Below are 17,670 nucleotides of genomic sequence, written 5' to 3'. Positions count from 1 at the left end.
TGTGTTTGAAACGTAAGAGCTCAAGAGCTGCACATCGTTAGCAGAATGATGGTGATAGTTTCTTTGCTCACATCACCTCACTTGCTACTAAATGAGTCTCGTCAGCCTAACATAGAAGCCCAGCCAACTGTCCTGGCTTTGTTTTCTGGTTTTCCACAACACTGGGTACAGCTCGCTGGGCCCATGTCAGAGCCCATGCTTTTCTCCACCTTACCTCTGTTTATACCAGCTATCCACCTTGACTGCCTTTCTTCCCCTCACCTCCTCCACCCATCAGAATCCACCTTCTCCTCGAAGACTCTTCTTCTATCATCTTACCCTCTCCCCCAAACTGGATGGGCCAGTGAGTGTTTGTATCTCTGCCTTATAATTTTTACTTTCTGATTTGGTCATATTAGTTCAGTTCAATAGACAATTACTCAGCAGCACTATGTTGTAGAAATCATTCCAGGTGCTTAGAATGGGAAAACACACTCTCTGCTCTTGAGGAACTCATAGTGTAGGTTAATAAAGACAGAGGTTCGTGTTGCTAGCTATAAAACACTGAGATAAGAAAATGCACGCATACAGAAAAAGAGCTTTGTGAGGCCAAGAGGAAGGACTCCATTTAATCTAGAGTCTTGGGTGCAAGTAGTGAGGACTCAGAAGGATCGTCACTAAGGAGATGGTGTTAGAACTGAAGAGCCCAGTGGACCAGAGGATTTTCACCCGTTGAAGGCAGGGACAAGGCGTTCCAGGCTAGAAATAAAGAAATGTGCGAGATGCCGCTGGGGAGAGAGTCTGGGACCCAGGGACCTCGCTAGCAGGGTCAGGTTGAGGCTTCCGCCTCAATGTTTCATAGAATGGGGGTAACAGGGGCCACAGGGGTCAAACCTGCACAGTCCTCTAAGCCCCGCTGCATCAAGGAAGCCAGGGATGGGGTCTCACTTGGTGCTTGGGCTCCTGGGTGACTCTCATGTTGTCTGGGTGGGGAGAGGCGGGAGTCTAAAGGGATGGGGTGCTAGTGTGATCAGACTCGCCTTTTGGGAGTGGAACCTGGCACCTGTGTGGAGGAGAGCATGAACCAGAGGAAAGGCTGGCTGGGAGGCTGTGGTGGTGGTCCAGGGGAGACGTGGTGCAGTCCTGAGCTATGACCTTGGCAGAGAGGAAGGAGGATGGAGACATTTCAGAGGTGGAAGCAATGGGGTGTAGTGAGAGACTGATGTGAGGGCAGAGGGGAAGGAGGAGCATGAAGACACCTGGTGGTGACTTAAACTAAAATTCTGCAGGAGGAGGAAGAGGCTTGTGGAATCCAGTAGACATGATGCTTGTGATTTCAGACCTTTCTGTCCATCCCCGGGGACAGAGGCTGTGCCACTGCACTGTGAGAGCAGCTTGCCCGTCGCAGGTGCATGATGAAGCTGCTGAGTGTGAAACTGGAGACATAGTCTCGGGCTCCGAGAAGAGAGCAGAGATGGAGACACAGATTTGGGAATAACGTGCATAACTGTGAAAATTGAAACCGCAGGAACAGATAAGATCACCGAGGAAAGCGGCAGAGAGAGAAAAGAGAACCTGCAGGAAACCTGCATTTTTAGAGGCTTCGAGGATGATAAGGACCCAGAACAGAGAGTTTTAAAACAACCATCTCAAGTTCAGCTCAGAGGCTGAACCGACTGGGACTGAGAAAAACAAGTGGGACAGAGATGTCGCAGGCATCGGTCAGCTTTCAAAGCGACGTTCCGATGGCGCTCTGGATGGGCCAGATTATAGTACTATATGGCCTATCCTGATGGTGAATGCTGAGCGATATTTTTCCAATTTTAACACTAAAAAAAAAAATACAGCAATGAAGTGAAGGCTGTAACTGCTTTTTCTCCCTTACTTTTTAAAGACTAGAAAAGATCTGAGCATTTTGAAGCATTTGTGATTATATATCGGTAACCAAAAATAAATAGACTCGATCAGCATTTCTCGCTGCCAGCTCGTTTGCACGCCACCTCCGAGGGAACGCACTGCCCGCTGAATGGGGATGGAGCCTTGGAGAGGAGCCTCCTAAAATAAATATTAGGGCCTTTCTCCAGGAATGGTACAAAAACATAGCTGGTTATTTAGATAACGAGGAACAGGGCTCTGCCTCATGTGTCCTGGAAACACCTCAGTGTTTTCTGAGCGTGGTAAAGTCCACAACCCACTGAACACACAAAACAGCCCGACCTGGTACGCGTCTCATCCACATGGGTGAGAAATTCTCGATGTTACTAGTGGGGATGCATTTTGATGTTTAAACTTCATTTCTGTTCTTTCTATTGTACTATGTTGTGTTTCATTAGAAAAGAAATACTGGTCAGGACCCACATGAACGGACTCACCGGTGTGCGGTGTGACCAGCACCGTACCGTTCCGTCCGCGCCAGACTCGAACCACCGCAGATACATACACACATCATACAGGAAGGGCTAGCACAGGTTACTGAACCTCCTCTCTAAAATGGGGGGGATCTTACCCGTCCCCATCTTCAGGGTGTGTGGACATCAGATGAAACCCTTTATGAAAATTCTCTCTCTGTAAAAATGCTACGAAGGTGAAAGATTCTATTATTGCCCAAATTTTAATTCTTGGCCAAGTACTCAGTGAATTCTTTTTCTTGACTGTATTTGCTGGTTTCTCAGATGGAGACTTGAAATGCTAAATTTCAAGTGAAATTTGGGGTTGGCTTGTCAATAAGAAAAAAATTAGTTTGGTTGGTTTGCAAAGAACACTTTCAAGTATAGTCACCTAGTGCATTATGATCATTCTGTTTAATATTCTGTGAGTACGGCTCTTTCTTACCTTGGCAAAATTGATCAGAGATTAAATAAGCATTGTTTTGAAAGGACATCAGTCTTCTCTGTGTTTAATAATATTAATAGAGTTATCAAGAAAATTTTCTTAGCAATCTTCCTAGTAAGTCATGAGGAGAGAAGACCTGTTCTGAAGATAACACAGAAGTGATATTAAGGCAAGCCCTAAAATCTTTTTTTTTTTTTAAGATTTCATTTATTTATTTGACAGAGAGAGACACAGCGAGAGAGGGGACACAAGCAGGGGGACTGAGAGGGGGAGAAGCAGGCCTCCCGCCGAGCAGGGAGCCCGATGCGGGGCTCGATTCCAGGACCCTGGGATCAGGACCCGAGCCGAAGGCAGACATTTAACCATCTGAGCCACCCAGGTTCCCCAAGCCCTAAAATCTTGGAGGCTGTCTCCAGTAGCTCATCTTGAATGGCTCTTGGCTAACTTACAAATAGATACATTTAAACTAAGTACTCTTCTGTGAATTAGTGCTAAGTAATCCGCAGATACACTTAGTTCTCATGCGGACTCTCATATTCACCACTCAAAATATACGCCTTAGATCTTGTGCTTGTGACTTTTGTGGTGGTAAGTTATTTTCAAAGGCCTTTTCTTGCTTTTAGACTCTGTGTTGAGAGATAAGGAGATGGTTTGTGTTGGCAGAGAGGGTGGCTCAGAGCCTCCCTTGGTCCCAGAAGCTGTCATTCCTGTGTACGTGTTGCACTGGAGGGAACTGTCCCAGAATCAATATTTGCGTAAGAAATTTTCCCCAGCCTACTCTTACTCTGATCAGATAAAAGAAAATTCAGCTCAAAAATCTAAATAACTGCTTCCTCCTCCTTCTATCACGTGAGGCATACCACTAGGAGGCATGAAGAAAGAGATTGTCTTTTTATGTATTTCTTGACATTCATCTTCATATTCAGAGGTCACTAGAACACTCCTTTTTAGGTGACTGACTGTGTATTTCATACATGAGGCATCCCAGGGTGATCATAAATCCTCAGCATAAGTATATTTTTGTTCCCAAGTAGTATATGTGAACTCCCAGCTAAAATATATTCTTGGAATCATACTTTTTCAGTATTTCCAAGAAAATAATGTTATTTATGTATTGAAGGAGACCACACTCTTGTCCTTGTCATCAGGGAGCTGCAGATAAGAGTCTCCCAGAATTTTGAGTCTTCATTGTGCAGACTGAGATGGATTGCCGAGTTACCTTTGCCACATCCCTCATGAACTTGCTTGTGTTTGTAGTTCTGGCTCTGTGAATTGAACTATAGTGCTGGAAAACTAATTTTGAGGTCTTCAAAGATGTGACAAGAAATGTAGTATTGTTGTTTGGGGATAAGCCAGGAATATAAGACTGAATCTTTCTCCTAAGTATACTTTTATGCTAATCCCTACCTCCTTTGTTTCTATTTATATGTACTAAGAATTACGCCTAAATCTTAAAAAATAGTGTTCACTCTCAATTCTGAAATTGTTATTCATTGTCCTGCATGTCCTCTGTTGTAGTATAATGTGAAATAATTAATGCATAGAGCACCAGAATGTTGTTTTTTTAATTTTGTTTTATTGTTATGTTAATCACCATACAGTACATCATTGGTTTTTGATGTAGTGTTCCATGATTCATTGTTTGCGTATAACACCCAGTGCCCCATTCAATATGTGCCCTTTTTAATACCCATCACCAGAATGTTGTTTTAAAAACAAAAACATAGGATGGTTTCTGCTCAAGAGGTCCTGCCTTTGAGTCCTCGCCCCTCCACAGTTACTATGACTTAACTGAGCTGGGTTGTCTTCTGGCCTCAGAGTATCCCTTATCAGAGCCTGGGGCCCTTGGGCCTCTTCACTCAGGACTTGGTGGACCATATCACACCCTCCTACACAGTGGCCACTGGCTTGCCTGGCTGATTCATTTGGGAGAGTCCTTGTAGACATGGTTTTGTGTAAGTCTAAAGGCATCATGGATGGTCAGGCTCAACTACTCTGTTTCCTACAAACTTTCCCCTTTGGGATGGCATCTCCCTCCATCTTGATTGCTTGTAGACCAAAACATCAAAAACACACTTAAAGGGACCTTGTGTTTCCAAAATGGCGGCAGCGATGGATGTGGATACCCCGAGCGGCACCAACAGCGGCGCGGGCAAGAAGCGCTTTGAAGTGAAAAAGTGGAATGCAGTAGCCCTCTGGGCCTGGGATATTGTGGTTGATAACTGTGCCATCTGCAGGAACCACATTATGGATCTTTGCATAGAATGTCAAGCTAACCAGGCGTCTGCTACTTCTGAAGAGTGCACTGTTGTATGGGGAGTCTGTAACCATGCTTTTCACTTCCACTGCATCTCTTGCTGGCTCAAAACATGGCAGGTGTGTCTGCTGGACAACAGAGAGTGGAAATTCCAAAAGTATGGGCACTAGAAAGAGAATTCTTCCGTCGAGCCCAACTGTTCTGTTATTCATTTAGTGACTTGCCCTCCTGTTACTTAATTATAAATTAGATAGAACTGTGTCGTTTCTGCTTTGTCTTCTCAGTTTGCTATTCCTGCAGCCATATTGTATTCTGTGTCAAATAAAATCCAGTTGGATTCTAGAACAGATGCTGTCTCTTGTGTATGTGAAAAAGTGAACATAAATAAAGGGTCCCCTCTTCCTAGGTTGGAAGGCTTCCTTTCAAAAGTGAGATGTTTCTTCATTAGAGCAGAGTTGTCCTGTGAGCACATTGCTTGGTCATAAGGAATCCTGGTCCACAGCCTGATCATCGATGGCAGTCTTGGGCAAGTCGACTCTCTGCTTCGCCCTTTCCCCAAAGAATGGCTCCTAAGAACTAAATGACATTGTATGTGCACAGAAAGCTTTGTAAACTGTAAAACCACTGTACGAATGTTAACCTTGACCATGTATGACATGTTGCTTTCTCTTCTTAGTTTAGAAAAATAAACCTGAAAAAATCTAATATGTAATTTTGTCTGGCAAAAGAAGAATTTATGAACTCCAGTTGAAAATCGGTGTCACTTAAAATGGAATTAAAAAGAATTCAAGTTGCCTCTAAAAAAAAACACACACACTTAAAGAAGATATTCAAAAACTTTCTCTACACTTTTGACATTCAACTTCACTGTTTTGGGGGGGTGATGGTGGATGCTGGGGGAGTTTACTTGATCTTTCTACTTTCAGAAACTGAGGACCCTCTAGTTATTCATTATTCTTTCATATGCTCTGGTTGAGCTTGACTAGATAATATGGAAGGATTTAAGCTTCCCAATTCTGCAGACTTACCTGTTTGGCCGAGGGCTTCCAACTACCTTCTTGAGGCCCTTGGCAGTGTTGGTGCTCTTTCTATCATGTGGATTAAACTGTGTCCTAAAACTGCTTGTTGGTATAACTTTGCTCCCACCTTCTGACTAAAACACCATACCCTTACCACCCATCTTAGCTCTCCTTTCCCCAAAATTTTTCCACCTTTCTGAACCAAGACAGAGTGACATTTCCACGACACATCAATTCCACATACACTAGGCACCAGTGAGGCAGGATCTTATCCTCTCAAACTTCCATTTCTCACACACCAAGGAAGATAAGATAAGCAAGTGCCTGGAATGGGCCAGGCTGAGCAGTAACCTAGAGACACAGAGGACACACTGAGTACCAAGAGGAGAGGATCTGGAATGGCCTTCCCTGATCATGTCAGCCAGAAGCCATCCTTTCCTCCATGCGGCTCTGAGGATACAGCATTCTGTGGTGTGCAGGGGTCTGATGGCCACTGCTAGATGGCTCCTTCCGGTCAGGATCACATCTTAGCCAGATTTTTTCTCAACAGCTGTCCTTTGCCTGGCACACAGGTGTTCTGTCAGTGTTTTCTGAACCATGGATGGAAACTCTGATTTAACTTTCCACTTGGTCAGTATCATTCCAATTATCTGAAAACTGCAGAACCCACTCAGTGTAGTATCTTCTCAAAGAAAAGCACAGGACTGCCCTGGTGGTGCCCCCTTTCTGTGGGTCCCCCGGTAGGAAACCTGTATCTTTTTCACACTTGCCAATTTTTAGTCACTTTCTCCAGACTCTGTAATGTCTCCCCTCCACCTCCATCTTATTCAAACACAGATGTTCCTGAGCTAGAGATTCTAACTGGAAGCTAGTTACTACCTCGCCCACTCACCTGGTTAGACCTTTTTACTGCTGACTGGTCAGAGCCAGAGTGTCACTGACTCTGTCCCCTGACCTTGGCAGAATGTCACCTGGGAGCCATTAGGCTTCCTTTCCTGGAGGACCACCTGTCTGTTCTCTAGGGACTAGACCTTATTTCCCTTCTGTGATGCAGTAGGGCATGTTCTCTGTTTTAAGGAAATATCTATGAGATACAGCTTCCTCCCCCCAAAGAAGCCCCAGGTAAAAGTACAACCCTGAAAGGTTATGGACTATGAATTCTTTCTGGGAGAGATCACTTTCTACAACTAAATCTCAGTTTTTCCTGTTTCTCTTGTGATGAAGGGATTGCCTTTTGGTAAGGAAAAAGATTTTTATAGAGTTAGACATCATGGAAATCCAACCCAGATTTTTTAAAAGCATGGTCCTCTCAAAAAAGAAATAGTAATGCAATAATCTTAACGTGACAACAACAGTATGGCAGATTATTGAATGAAATGGATTAACTCAAATAAATGCTGTGCAATGTCTTCTCTTAAAAAATTAAAAATAAAAAATAAAAACATGAATTTAGTTGGCAAAATATTCCAAAATTTAATTTTCTTCATTTTCATCTAAACTGAAACTTTAAAGAGCAAAAATTCAAATTAAAGCATAAATGAAGTGCCAAGGTATGGTTCACACTTCATATGGGTGCTCTTGTCCCACATTAGTTGCCCTCCAGGAGAATGATTCCGCATTACAGGTTGAGGAAAGTCTTATTTCAATTAGTTAAATAGAGTTCCTTACTTCTATAGCCAATGCATTTCTTTTTAAAGTAGGTTCCATACCTAGCATAGAGTGCAGTGCAGGACTTGAACTCACAACCCTGAGAGTAAGACCTGAGCTGAGATCAAGAGTTGGACGCTTAACTGACTAAACCACCCAGGAGCCCCTAGCCAATGCATTTTTAAGTGGAATTTACAGTGTTATTCTGTATTTTTCTTTTGGCATTCTTGCCTCTAGTTTTTCAGAGAAAACATGGGAGTTTTCTTCTTAAGTTTTCTCATAATCGGGCAACAGTAGCAACAGGGGACCCCCTTTGAACAGGCATGGATGGAACTTTTTGCTGAAAATAGAAGAAAAGCTTCTATCCACTTCCACTGTTCCTGCCTTGCCTGCAGATGCTCGGTGATAGGAATTATCCTAGTTATTCGTGGCGTTTAATAGAAGAATTTCCCTCCCCTCTTTTTTCATAAAGAGTTATGAAAGCAGTCGTTTCGGTAAGTACGGGTGGTCACGTTGTGCCGTTTGGGGCAAATGGGGAGGAACCGTTCATCCCGTTAGTTTTGACAGAGCTCATACTGCGTGCACAGTACTTTAGGTGTGCTCCGTGGTAAGCACCACAAAGTAGGCATAAAAGGCGTACAAAAGCAAAAGGTATGTGAAATGATACTTTAAAAAAATACAGAGCAGAGAGCACAGTATTTGAAAGTCCACAAAACAATGCGAACTGAACCCATAAGTACAGTGCGTGACCTCACTGTCAACAAGACTGGTGATGTTTTTGCCCTGCTTTTGTTGGAGAGGGCAAAAGAAAAAAATGGCACAGCAGATGCAAGGAATAACTTACTCTACTTAGGAGTCATCCTTGATTGTTTCTTATCCTCATCTCCCCCAACGCCCCAGCCATATTCAGTTCATTGACAGGTGGTGCCCATTTTGTGTAAAAATTCAGCTAAGATCCTCCATGTGTCTTCAGCTCATCGCCACCTCCATGGTCTGAGTCATCCTCCTCTCTAGTCAGGTTGTCAGCAACAGTTACCAAACTGGTCTCCCAGTTTCCTCGCTTGCTTCTCTTGAGTCTCTTTGCCAAAAAGAACTCTTGAAAATATGCATCAGTCATGTGATTCCCAATTTAATATTCCTTAGTGCTTTCCCCTGTTTTTTGGCTAAAATCTGAATTCACAGAGTGGTCTGTGCTCTCTCTAGCTCCTGTCACCCTCACCTGACATGGATGGCTCCATCTCAACTTTGAGGTCCCACACCAATAACAGTTCTTCAGGGAATCACCATTGCTGCCCCCCTCCCTAAAGTGGCCTCCCCCAGTTTGTTTTCTGTCATATCCCCATTTGTCATGACCATCTTATTTTTTAAATATTATATTTATAATTATTATGATTGTTATTGTTAGATGTCGTAGTAGGAGTTGCTGATCATTGGCTGTCTTCCCAGCTAGAATGTGTACTTCATGAAGTCAGGGCTCACCCGCCTTTTTCCAGGAGTAGCTCCCATGCCAGGCACATAGTCGGCACTCGGTAAATATTTTGAAAGTGAAAGAGCAAACTGTACAAAGAGTAAAATAATGAAATCCCTCTGCCTGGATCAGGGTTGTATTGAATGTCAATGTGAAGCTGGAGATTAGGAGGAAGCTAGAGAATTCAAGGAAGACCTTCAATGATGAACAGGGAATTCATACTTGATAAGATAAGCGATACATTGACCAAAGCATGGCACTTGTTTTATTTTTTGAGACTGATTATTTAAGCGGTTGTGCCCCAGCTGTATTGTATGAGGGAGAGGAATTACAAGCTTTGTCTTAGGGAATGATTGCACCAGCCCAGGAAAGGTGACCAGGACTTGAATAGGGAGATGCTGGGGAAAACATGGGAGAGGAGGTTGATTCAAGATTCCACAGTTTGGAATTCTGTGGTAACAATACACTGGAGCGGTCTAAATAGACAGTATTATGCTTTCTTTATTATGTGACCATAAACTACCAGCCAAAAAAAACCTCACATTGTTTAAAAAATATGTTCTCAGATAAACTTGATAGAAGCTTTCGACTACATCCCAATTCCCTCTTGGATGAAGCACAATACTGACAAGCTGATGTCAGGATGGATATAGGTTAAGAGAAGAAATTAGAGCAAACTTTTCCACTGCCATTGATTTAATAAACAAGATAATGTACATGAAAAATGCCCAGTGCGGTTACTTAAACTTTCAACCAAATAATAAAAAATAATGCTGATATTTACATTTTGTGAATCCACCTCACATTGTTTTTTCCTGCCAAATTACCATCTGAAAGGAAATGATCTAAAACTGTTTTCTTATGATGCTACCTTTTTTTAAACATTTTTTCTTTTCTTTGTTTAAAGCAATTGAACAAGATGAAGAAAACAGTGACAAACACGACATTGTGACAGAAGCTGGAGGTGTTCCAGATTCTCAGGTATGATCAGTTCTGTGACCATCTCTTATTACATCTGTCTTCTGCACTGAGAGTGGTGACATAAGGCAGGTGTCTGCAGATGATACAGGTGTGAGCTTCTGTGTTCTGTAAAGAGTGGTATTACTGGGAATAAAGTACTTATTTTTAATAGAGAGGCATTTCACAAGAAGGACCCTAAATTGTTAATTATATTTCTAATTTGATTCATGAGGGAGGGACAGATGGGCAGACATCCTCCACTTCCCAGAGAAAACAATGAAAGTAAGTGAAGAACCAGGAGAGACTACGTGAGAGCAGACCACCCCCTGGAGACGGCAGAGAAGAATGAGCTGCCTGGCAGCTGGACAGCCGGGGCTGGGCCACACAGATGAGTGGGATGCCTCACCTGCCAGATTCTCTGCCAACGCCCAGTATCTAACTCACAGCATGGACATGCTTTTAGCAGCATCTGACCTCCAAATAGTATTGTGGCCTTACCACTTCAGACACCCTAGCACTATCGAATGCTAACTTGGTGTAAATCCGAGCATTTAAAGATTCTTGGCTTGGCTGACCCGTTGCACTGCCTTTCCAAGAAGTCCTAAATCTGTTGGTTCTGCTCAGAATAATGACATTAGCTTTTTCAGTCAAGATGGCACAGGCTGTGGTGATGGGTATTAAAGAGGGCACATTCTGCATGGAGCACTGGGTGTTATGAACAAACAATGAATCATGGAACACTACACCAAAACAAATTATGTAATATATGGTAATTAACATAAGAATAAAAAATTTAAAAAAAAAGATGGCACAGGCTGCGCTATTTCAATAAGTTGATAGAAGGAATTGTTGGGACTAATATTAAAAATGCTGCAATCACCACGTTCAGATTGAAACTGCATTTCAGGCTTTCAAGTGAACGTGGGCAGGGATTCCCCCACTTAGTGTATTCCAGACTTTCTCAAAGGTTTCTTAACTTGTTAAATGATTAGTGAGATGGATATTTCTAAACCTAAATTGTTATTCTTCATTTGTGTTGAACTTACTCTGTGGGCGAAGGTTTGTTTTAATGGAATTGTATTTCTGTGTCTCAAGAGGATACACAGACCTGGCTTTTCAAGATTTTGTGGTTTTTTTCAGCTGTGCCACGAGTGTATATCTACAGGAGGTACCAAGGGTCAAAATCATGAAACCAAACAAAACCAGTGAATTGATAATTGGATCAGGAACAGATTCGGTGTAGGTTTGAAAGGCAAGAGTGAAGTTCACTGGAGGCATAATTGTGGGTGACAGGCCTAGGCCGTGGAGGAAGGCAGGTAGCTGTCACCTCATCTGACACTTCAAAGGAAGCCTGAACTGCTGCCATGGTACAAGCACCAGTTTTGTCAATTTTCGATTCTGCAGGTCATCTTCCCAAATGCTCTGCATAGCATCCTCAACAGTTCAAGTCATGTGGGGGAGCTCAGAGAAAACTTGGAGAATGTTACCATCAGAATTAGAAATAAATGCTTGTGTGTGCACATGGTGTACACATTGACACCAAAACGTATTAATTGGATGTTTGGTGTATGTACATATAATGGATGTCAACACCCAGTATCTAACTCACAGCATGGACATGCTTTTAGCAGCATCTGACCTGCAGATGCTTACCTAGAGAGCAGAGTAGGAACTTGCCATGCTCTGTGGTATTTCACATTATTGCAGTCTTCACTCCGAGCATATTGTAAGCAAGTAGAAATTAGTTTCTCATTCCTTCCCCATCCATATGGGGAAAATGCCCTGGGGCTGTTGAAAACTTTGGGTATGTAAAGGGTTAAGATGGAAGAACTGGGTCTCCTATATATGTTTCCCACCTGCCCGAAAAACCTAATTCTCACCTCATATGTTAGCTCCTTTCTTCCTTTTCTCCCTAAAAATATCTTTTCTGCCTAAGAAACTCCCTGTTTTAATGCAGTGAGGTGTGGGTGGTGTGGAGAGAGCCTGTAGACTTGAGTTTGCCTCCTAGCCCTTCTTCTCTATAGCCTGTGTCTTTACACAAGCTCTTTAGCGTCTAAACCTGTGAGTTCCTGCAGGCTAGCATCAGTGTCTTCGTCACCATAGTGCCCCTGCCTGCAAAGTCCCTGCAAGTGACTGGCATGCAGGGTTTTCATCTCTATAAATTAGAGATCTTATAAAGTTGTCTGGAGGTTGAAATGAAGCAATGCAGAAAATGCCTGCATGTAAGAGTTTCAGTAATTGTTAGGCAGCGTGCATGAGGTCCAGAGTACAGCCTCCAGGACCAGATGGCCTTGGCTCTCCTCCTGGCTCTGCCACTTAACCTGGGTGACTTATTCTCTCCTGGCCTCAGAGCCCTTTTCTGTGATAGTGTTGAGAGTTCACTTGGGCAGCCCTTTGGATGCAGTAGGCACTCGCCTAAGCTCCTAGTTTTCTTAACTCCACAACAAACCCTGTATTTACCGCCACTTTACAGATGAGCTGGTAAGTGCCGGGGCCAGGAATCAAACCAAGGCAGTCCGGCTCTGACACCCTGGCTTTTAACGCCTGTCCTAAACTGCCTTTCTAACATCTGTGAATTGGGGATCATTGTGGGGTTGTTTTGAGGATTAGATAAATACATGTGAAACAGAACGGTGCCCAGCACATAGTAAGTAGTCAAAGAAGTTCAACTCTATGAGTTATTACCGTGATCATGATCATCTATGACATTACTTTTTGGTTTGAATGTTTAAGGTGTCTAACATGGCTCGGTTGCAGTATTACTCTCTGCCTACCATTATGGTATCTTCACATACATAAACGTTCTAGACTCATTTATCACTCTTTATATGGGACTAAGGGATTAAAGAATTTTTTATCAAAATGTGTAGAATTTGGGAGGGTGCCTGGTGGCTCAGTTGGTTGAGCGTCCAACTCTTGATTTTGGCTCAGGATCGTAGGATTGAGCCCTGAGTTGGACTCTGCACTCAACGTGGAGTGGGCTTGCGACTCTTTCTCCCTCTCCCTCTGCCTCTCCCCCAGCTCTCTCTCTCAAATAAATAAATAAATATTTTAAATTAAAAAAAGTCTAAAATTTTGGGGGTGCCTGGGTGGCTTAGTTGGTCAAGCGTCCAGTTCTTGGTTTTGGCTCAGGTCATGATCTCAGGGTCCTTGAATTGAGGCCCATGTCCGGCTCCATGCTCAGTGGAGAGTCTGCTTGAGATTCTTTCTGCCTCTGCCCCTCCACCTTTTGCTTGTGCACCCACTCTCTCTCAAATAAATAAATATTTTAAATTAAAAAAAAAGTGTTGAATTTTTGCTAGGTTCTAGTTTAGGGCTCTTAATGTGATCTTCAATGAGTAATTTATAATGTATTGAACTTTGGAAATTCTTCCTTTGCTTCAGGTGTCCATTGACCCCTGGATTCAGTAATTATTTTCATGTCTCCTGTACTCCATTTGTAGCAATCATTTTATTTATTTATTTATTTATTTTTAAGATTTTATTTATTTATTTGACAGAGAGAGACACAGCCAGAGAAGGAACACAAGCAGGGGGAGTGGGAGAGGGAGAAGCAGGCTTCCCGCTGAGCAGGGAGCCCAATGTGGGGCTCAATCCCGGGACCCTGGGATCATGACCTGAGCCGAAGGCAGACACTTAACGACTGAGCCACCCAGGTGCCCCTCAATCATTTTAATATTAAGTGATGGTAACTGTTAATTGTATAAAGTAATTGCCAAATATTTCATGATTTTCAGTAGCCAAAAAGTGATTTCTTTTTTTTAACATACAGAAGAAAGCTGTTATTTAAGGCTGTAATAGTGATCATAGAAAACAGATCATTCAAAATGCTTTATGTCGGAATTTACTAGGATTTGCTTTTTTTTTTATTATTATTTGTCAACTTTGCTGTTCTGCTTAGCAGTGTGGTCAGTAATGTTTACAGACCTGAGATGTAATTTCAGGTCCAAACAAGACAAAATATTGGTATCCTCCTTACTCTAGTATGAAACTTCAAGGAATCAAGTATAGGAAATAAGTGAACCATAAGCGATGTAAATGTATGGCAATGTATTTTTTTAGTTTTCTCAGGAGAGAGACTTATGTACATAAAATCGATTAAGAAAATACTTGAGGGACAGCAGTTATAAATTCCATGTAGCTATGGCTTCTGCCTGCTTCCCTCCCCCCACTCTGCTCTGGCAGGATGTAGTTTCATACAGTGTTTGTACAGGATGGGTCTGTCCAACCCAAATGGTGCTTTAACACATGTAATTCCAGAAAGGAGGAGGATCAGAGAAGTGAACCTTCCTGAGGTTGGTGCCTTACCTGTACACGGAGGGGCCAGGAGTCACTGGATGACTCTCTGTGATGCCCCAGCACGGTATCTGAGGCTTGTCCTAGTGATGCCTTGGGCATGAGTAAATCTGCCTCACACCCCCCATCACATGCACTTTTCACTGTGGGCGCCGTGTGACCCTTTGCCTCAAGGAAAGGGTATATTTTTCTAGCCCAACCAGGAGGAAATTTTTCATAGTTTTCTTTCCCTCGCTGAAGAAATTTGAGAAAATGAATACTTGCTGCCCTACAAAATAAAATGGTTATTTATTATTATTATCAATCAATTTATAATTTATTATATTTGATGTATTATAATATTATGCTTATATAATTACCATATGATATATTCTATTATATATTACATTTTATGTTATATTATTAATATATTGTATATTTTATTAACATTATATTTTATGTATTTGTTATTAACATTACACATAATTTTTTATTATTATTATTTAGTGTGAATTATCTTCTGAATTTTCCTAGAAGGGATTCTTAATATTTGTTGTTTAGAAAATACATGCATACAGTTGAGTCATGTAATATCTTCCCATCCCATCAGTCTTTCATCATTTGAGTTTTCTGTTTAAAGTAGGAAAAAAATTTACTTTATGAATTTCTGTGTGAGATTGAATTGTGAAAGAAATGACTCTGTTATGTAGTAATGAATAAGAATCTATCACCATGCATTTGTATTAAGTAGCATTCTGTTGCTGCAAAAGTGCTTACTTGAAAAGTGGGCTCTTTCATCCTGGTTTTCCTTCTCTTTTGCATGATGTTTTATCTAAGTGTTTGAGAGAAAATGATTTTTAAAGTGAAGATAATGCATATAGTGTTTTCATACATAAAATGTGCTCTTTCACCTTTTGTCATGAAGGTTATTCATATATCATCCTTGTAGCCTTTCCTAAGGGACTCCTGTCCAAGCACCATTTTACCACTAAAAGAATGGGCCCAACATTTTTTTGACTCCGTTTATAAAGGAAACAGACTTTAATTTACATTCATAACATTTCTGTCCTCAGACACTGAAAACCATATGAATAGCTTTAATTATACATTACAGAGGTTTTTTGTTTTTGTTTTTGTTTTTTTCGAAGCAGACCTTGAAATAAGGCTCTTAAATAACTCTTCTGACAGTTCCAGATTAATGTTTTATTTTTTTTCTGGCTTAGCAATGTTAGGTAAACTGTTTATAATTAATTTCGTATAGGCAAATTAAGTAGTTCAAGAATGTGAAAGTCTAGATCAAGGGCTGTTACTTATCTTGCTTTTCCTGCCATAACAAAGCTCCCAAAATATATTAATAAATTCATGGGTGTTTCAAATTAAATCACTAAATTATAGAGCTGTGAAAGGGACCCCCAGAGAACATCTGGCTGAGCATGGTACTTTCACAGAGGAATGTCTTAGAAACTATCTAGGGTGTGTGGGTATCTTTCTGGGTTTCAAGTTCTCCAGGGAATGAAGAAGCATTCATAACCCTCCTTGAAGGCCTTTTTTTGATAGTTGTTATGTAAGGAGTGCTGTAGAATTGATTATCTTACAAAAATGCATCTAGAAATTATGCAGAAACCAGAAAATCAAGACAGCAATATTCCTTTTTTAATTATAAGATGCTTTAATTATAAATACGAAATAATTAAGTTGCTCTGAAACCCATTTTTAAAAGTAATAGCATTTTGTGTTTAAAGTACATAATTTGTGCACCCAAGTATCTGGTTCTAATAAAAATGTATTTCCTCATTAAAGAAGAGTCTATATTTAGTATCCTAAACATATGATAAAATAGAATGTTTAGAGTTGTTTAAACACTCATGTTCCCACAGCAACCAAAAAAATAGTTAAGGTGTCTTAAGTTTTCACTACTCAGTCCCACCCTCTTAATCCTAACGATATTATCAGTTGTTTTATTTTATTTTTAAGATTTTATTTATTTGACTGAGAGAGAGACAACGAGAGAGGGAATACAAGCAGGGGGAATGTGAGATGGAGAAGCAGGCTTCCCACTGAGCAGGGAGCCCGATGCAGGGCGCGATCCCAGGACCCTGGGATCATGACCTGAGCCGAAGGCAGACTTAATGGCTGAGCCACCCAGGCGCCCCCTATCAGTTGTTTTAAAAGAATATATATGATGGGGTACCTGGGTAGCTCAGTTGGTTGGGCATCCGATTCTTGGTTTTGGCTCAGGTCGTGATCTCGAGTTGTGAGATTGAGCCTTACTTTGGGCTCTGCACTGAGCATGGAGTCTGCTTGAGATTTTTTTCTTCCTCTCCCTCTGCCCCACCCCCCACTCACACATACTCTCTCTTTTTGTCTCTCTAAAATAAATAAATAAAATCTTTTTAAAAAAATAAAAGAATGTATATGGGTCTGTCTCCCATATACATACAAAGGAAAGACCATCTCCAAATCAGAGCACATGGGAGCTTAGCCCAGTTAACTCTGGAACCCGTGCTGGTGAGAAGTAACAGGCTCAGTCTAGTGCCTATTTAGTTCCAAGACACTTTCCTCCTGTGTATCTCCCCTTCTAGCCCCAATCCCACACACACCCTCTATTATACAGGGCTCCGCACTGGGGAGCCGAGAGATGAGGACTAATCCATCACACTGCGGAATAAACAACCACAGCGCAGGTCCTAAGGTTGCAGGGTCATGAGCCTCCTTTCTTGGCTAGCAGGACAGTGTGTTAAACGCTGTCAGGATGACATGGAGAGAGAAGAAATTCTAGCTGGCTGACATCAATGAATTTTTTAGATAACAGAAATTTATTCCTCTAAGTGTCAAAGCTTTTAAAGGATGTTAGTCATTTGTAATATAGGAAATCCACCCCCCAAAGTCTCCTTGTCTTTTTAGTTTAAAGGAGGATATTTAACACCACTGATCCTCTTGTACCCTCTCTAGTATTGATGAAAATGCCTCTTCAAGATCAGCGCATGTATTTAGCATTATATCAGGTTATGGGCTCCATTAAAATCGCGACAAACAGAAATATGCTCCAAGGAGGATGGTTAGTATGTTAAAAGGATCTAAAAATAAAATCAAGTGAGCCCTTAGTAATGCTTGACAATCTCATTCTACTTCCCTTGTCCCGTTTCCTCCCAAGTCAGGAGGGGGCAAACCACAGTTGACTCCCTATTTTTGTAAGTAAAGTGTTATTGGAACACAGTTGTGCTCTTTCACCT

The 17,670-nt window shown here is 41.6% G+C and overlaps 2 protein-coding genes across 4 annotated transcripts in view; both read left to right on the top strand.

The window, feature by feature from the left end:
- RAPGEF5 (Rap guanine nucleotide exchange factor 5) overlaps positions 1 to 17,670 on the top strand; it is a 236,155-nt gene that overhangs the window by 109,839 nt on the left and 108,646 nt on the right. For all 3 annotated transcript variants that reach the window (XM_027574280.2, XM_027574281.2, XM_027574282.2), the window contains exon 8: positions 10,110 to 10,183. In XM_027574280.2, the coding sequence (XP_027430081.1) occupies positions 10,110 to 10,183 (74 nt within the window). The remainder of the gene's footprint in view (positions 1 to 10,109; positions 10,184 to 17,670) is intronic.
- LOC113911560 (E3 ubiquitin-protein ligase RBX1-like) lies at positions 4,539 to 5,417 on the top strand. The gene has a single exon (XM_035723333.1). The coding sequence runs from the start codon at positions 4,912 to 4,914 to the stop codon at positions 5,236 to 5,238; it is 327 nt and encodes a 108-aa protein (XP_035579226.1). The 5' UTR covers positions 4,539 to 4,911; the 3' UTR covers positions 5,239 to 5,417.

This window comes from Zalophus californianus, chromosome 12 (genome assembly GCF_009762305.2).
Source record: "Zalophus californianus isolate mZalCal1 chromosome 12, mZalCal1.pri.v2, whole genome shotgun sequence".
In the NCBI taxonomy this organism is placed as follows: Eukaryota; Metazoa; Chordata; class Mammalia; order Carnivora; family Otariidae; genus Zalophus; species Zalophus californianus.
Note: the sequence above shows the minus strand (reverse complement) of the source record. Positions and strands in the feature narration are given on the sequence as shown.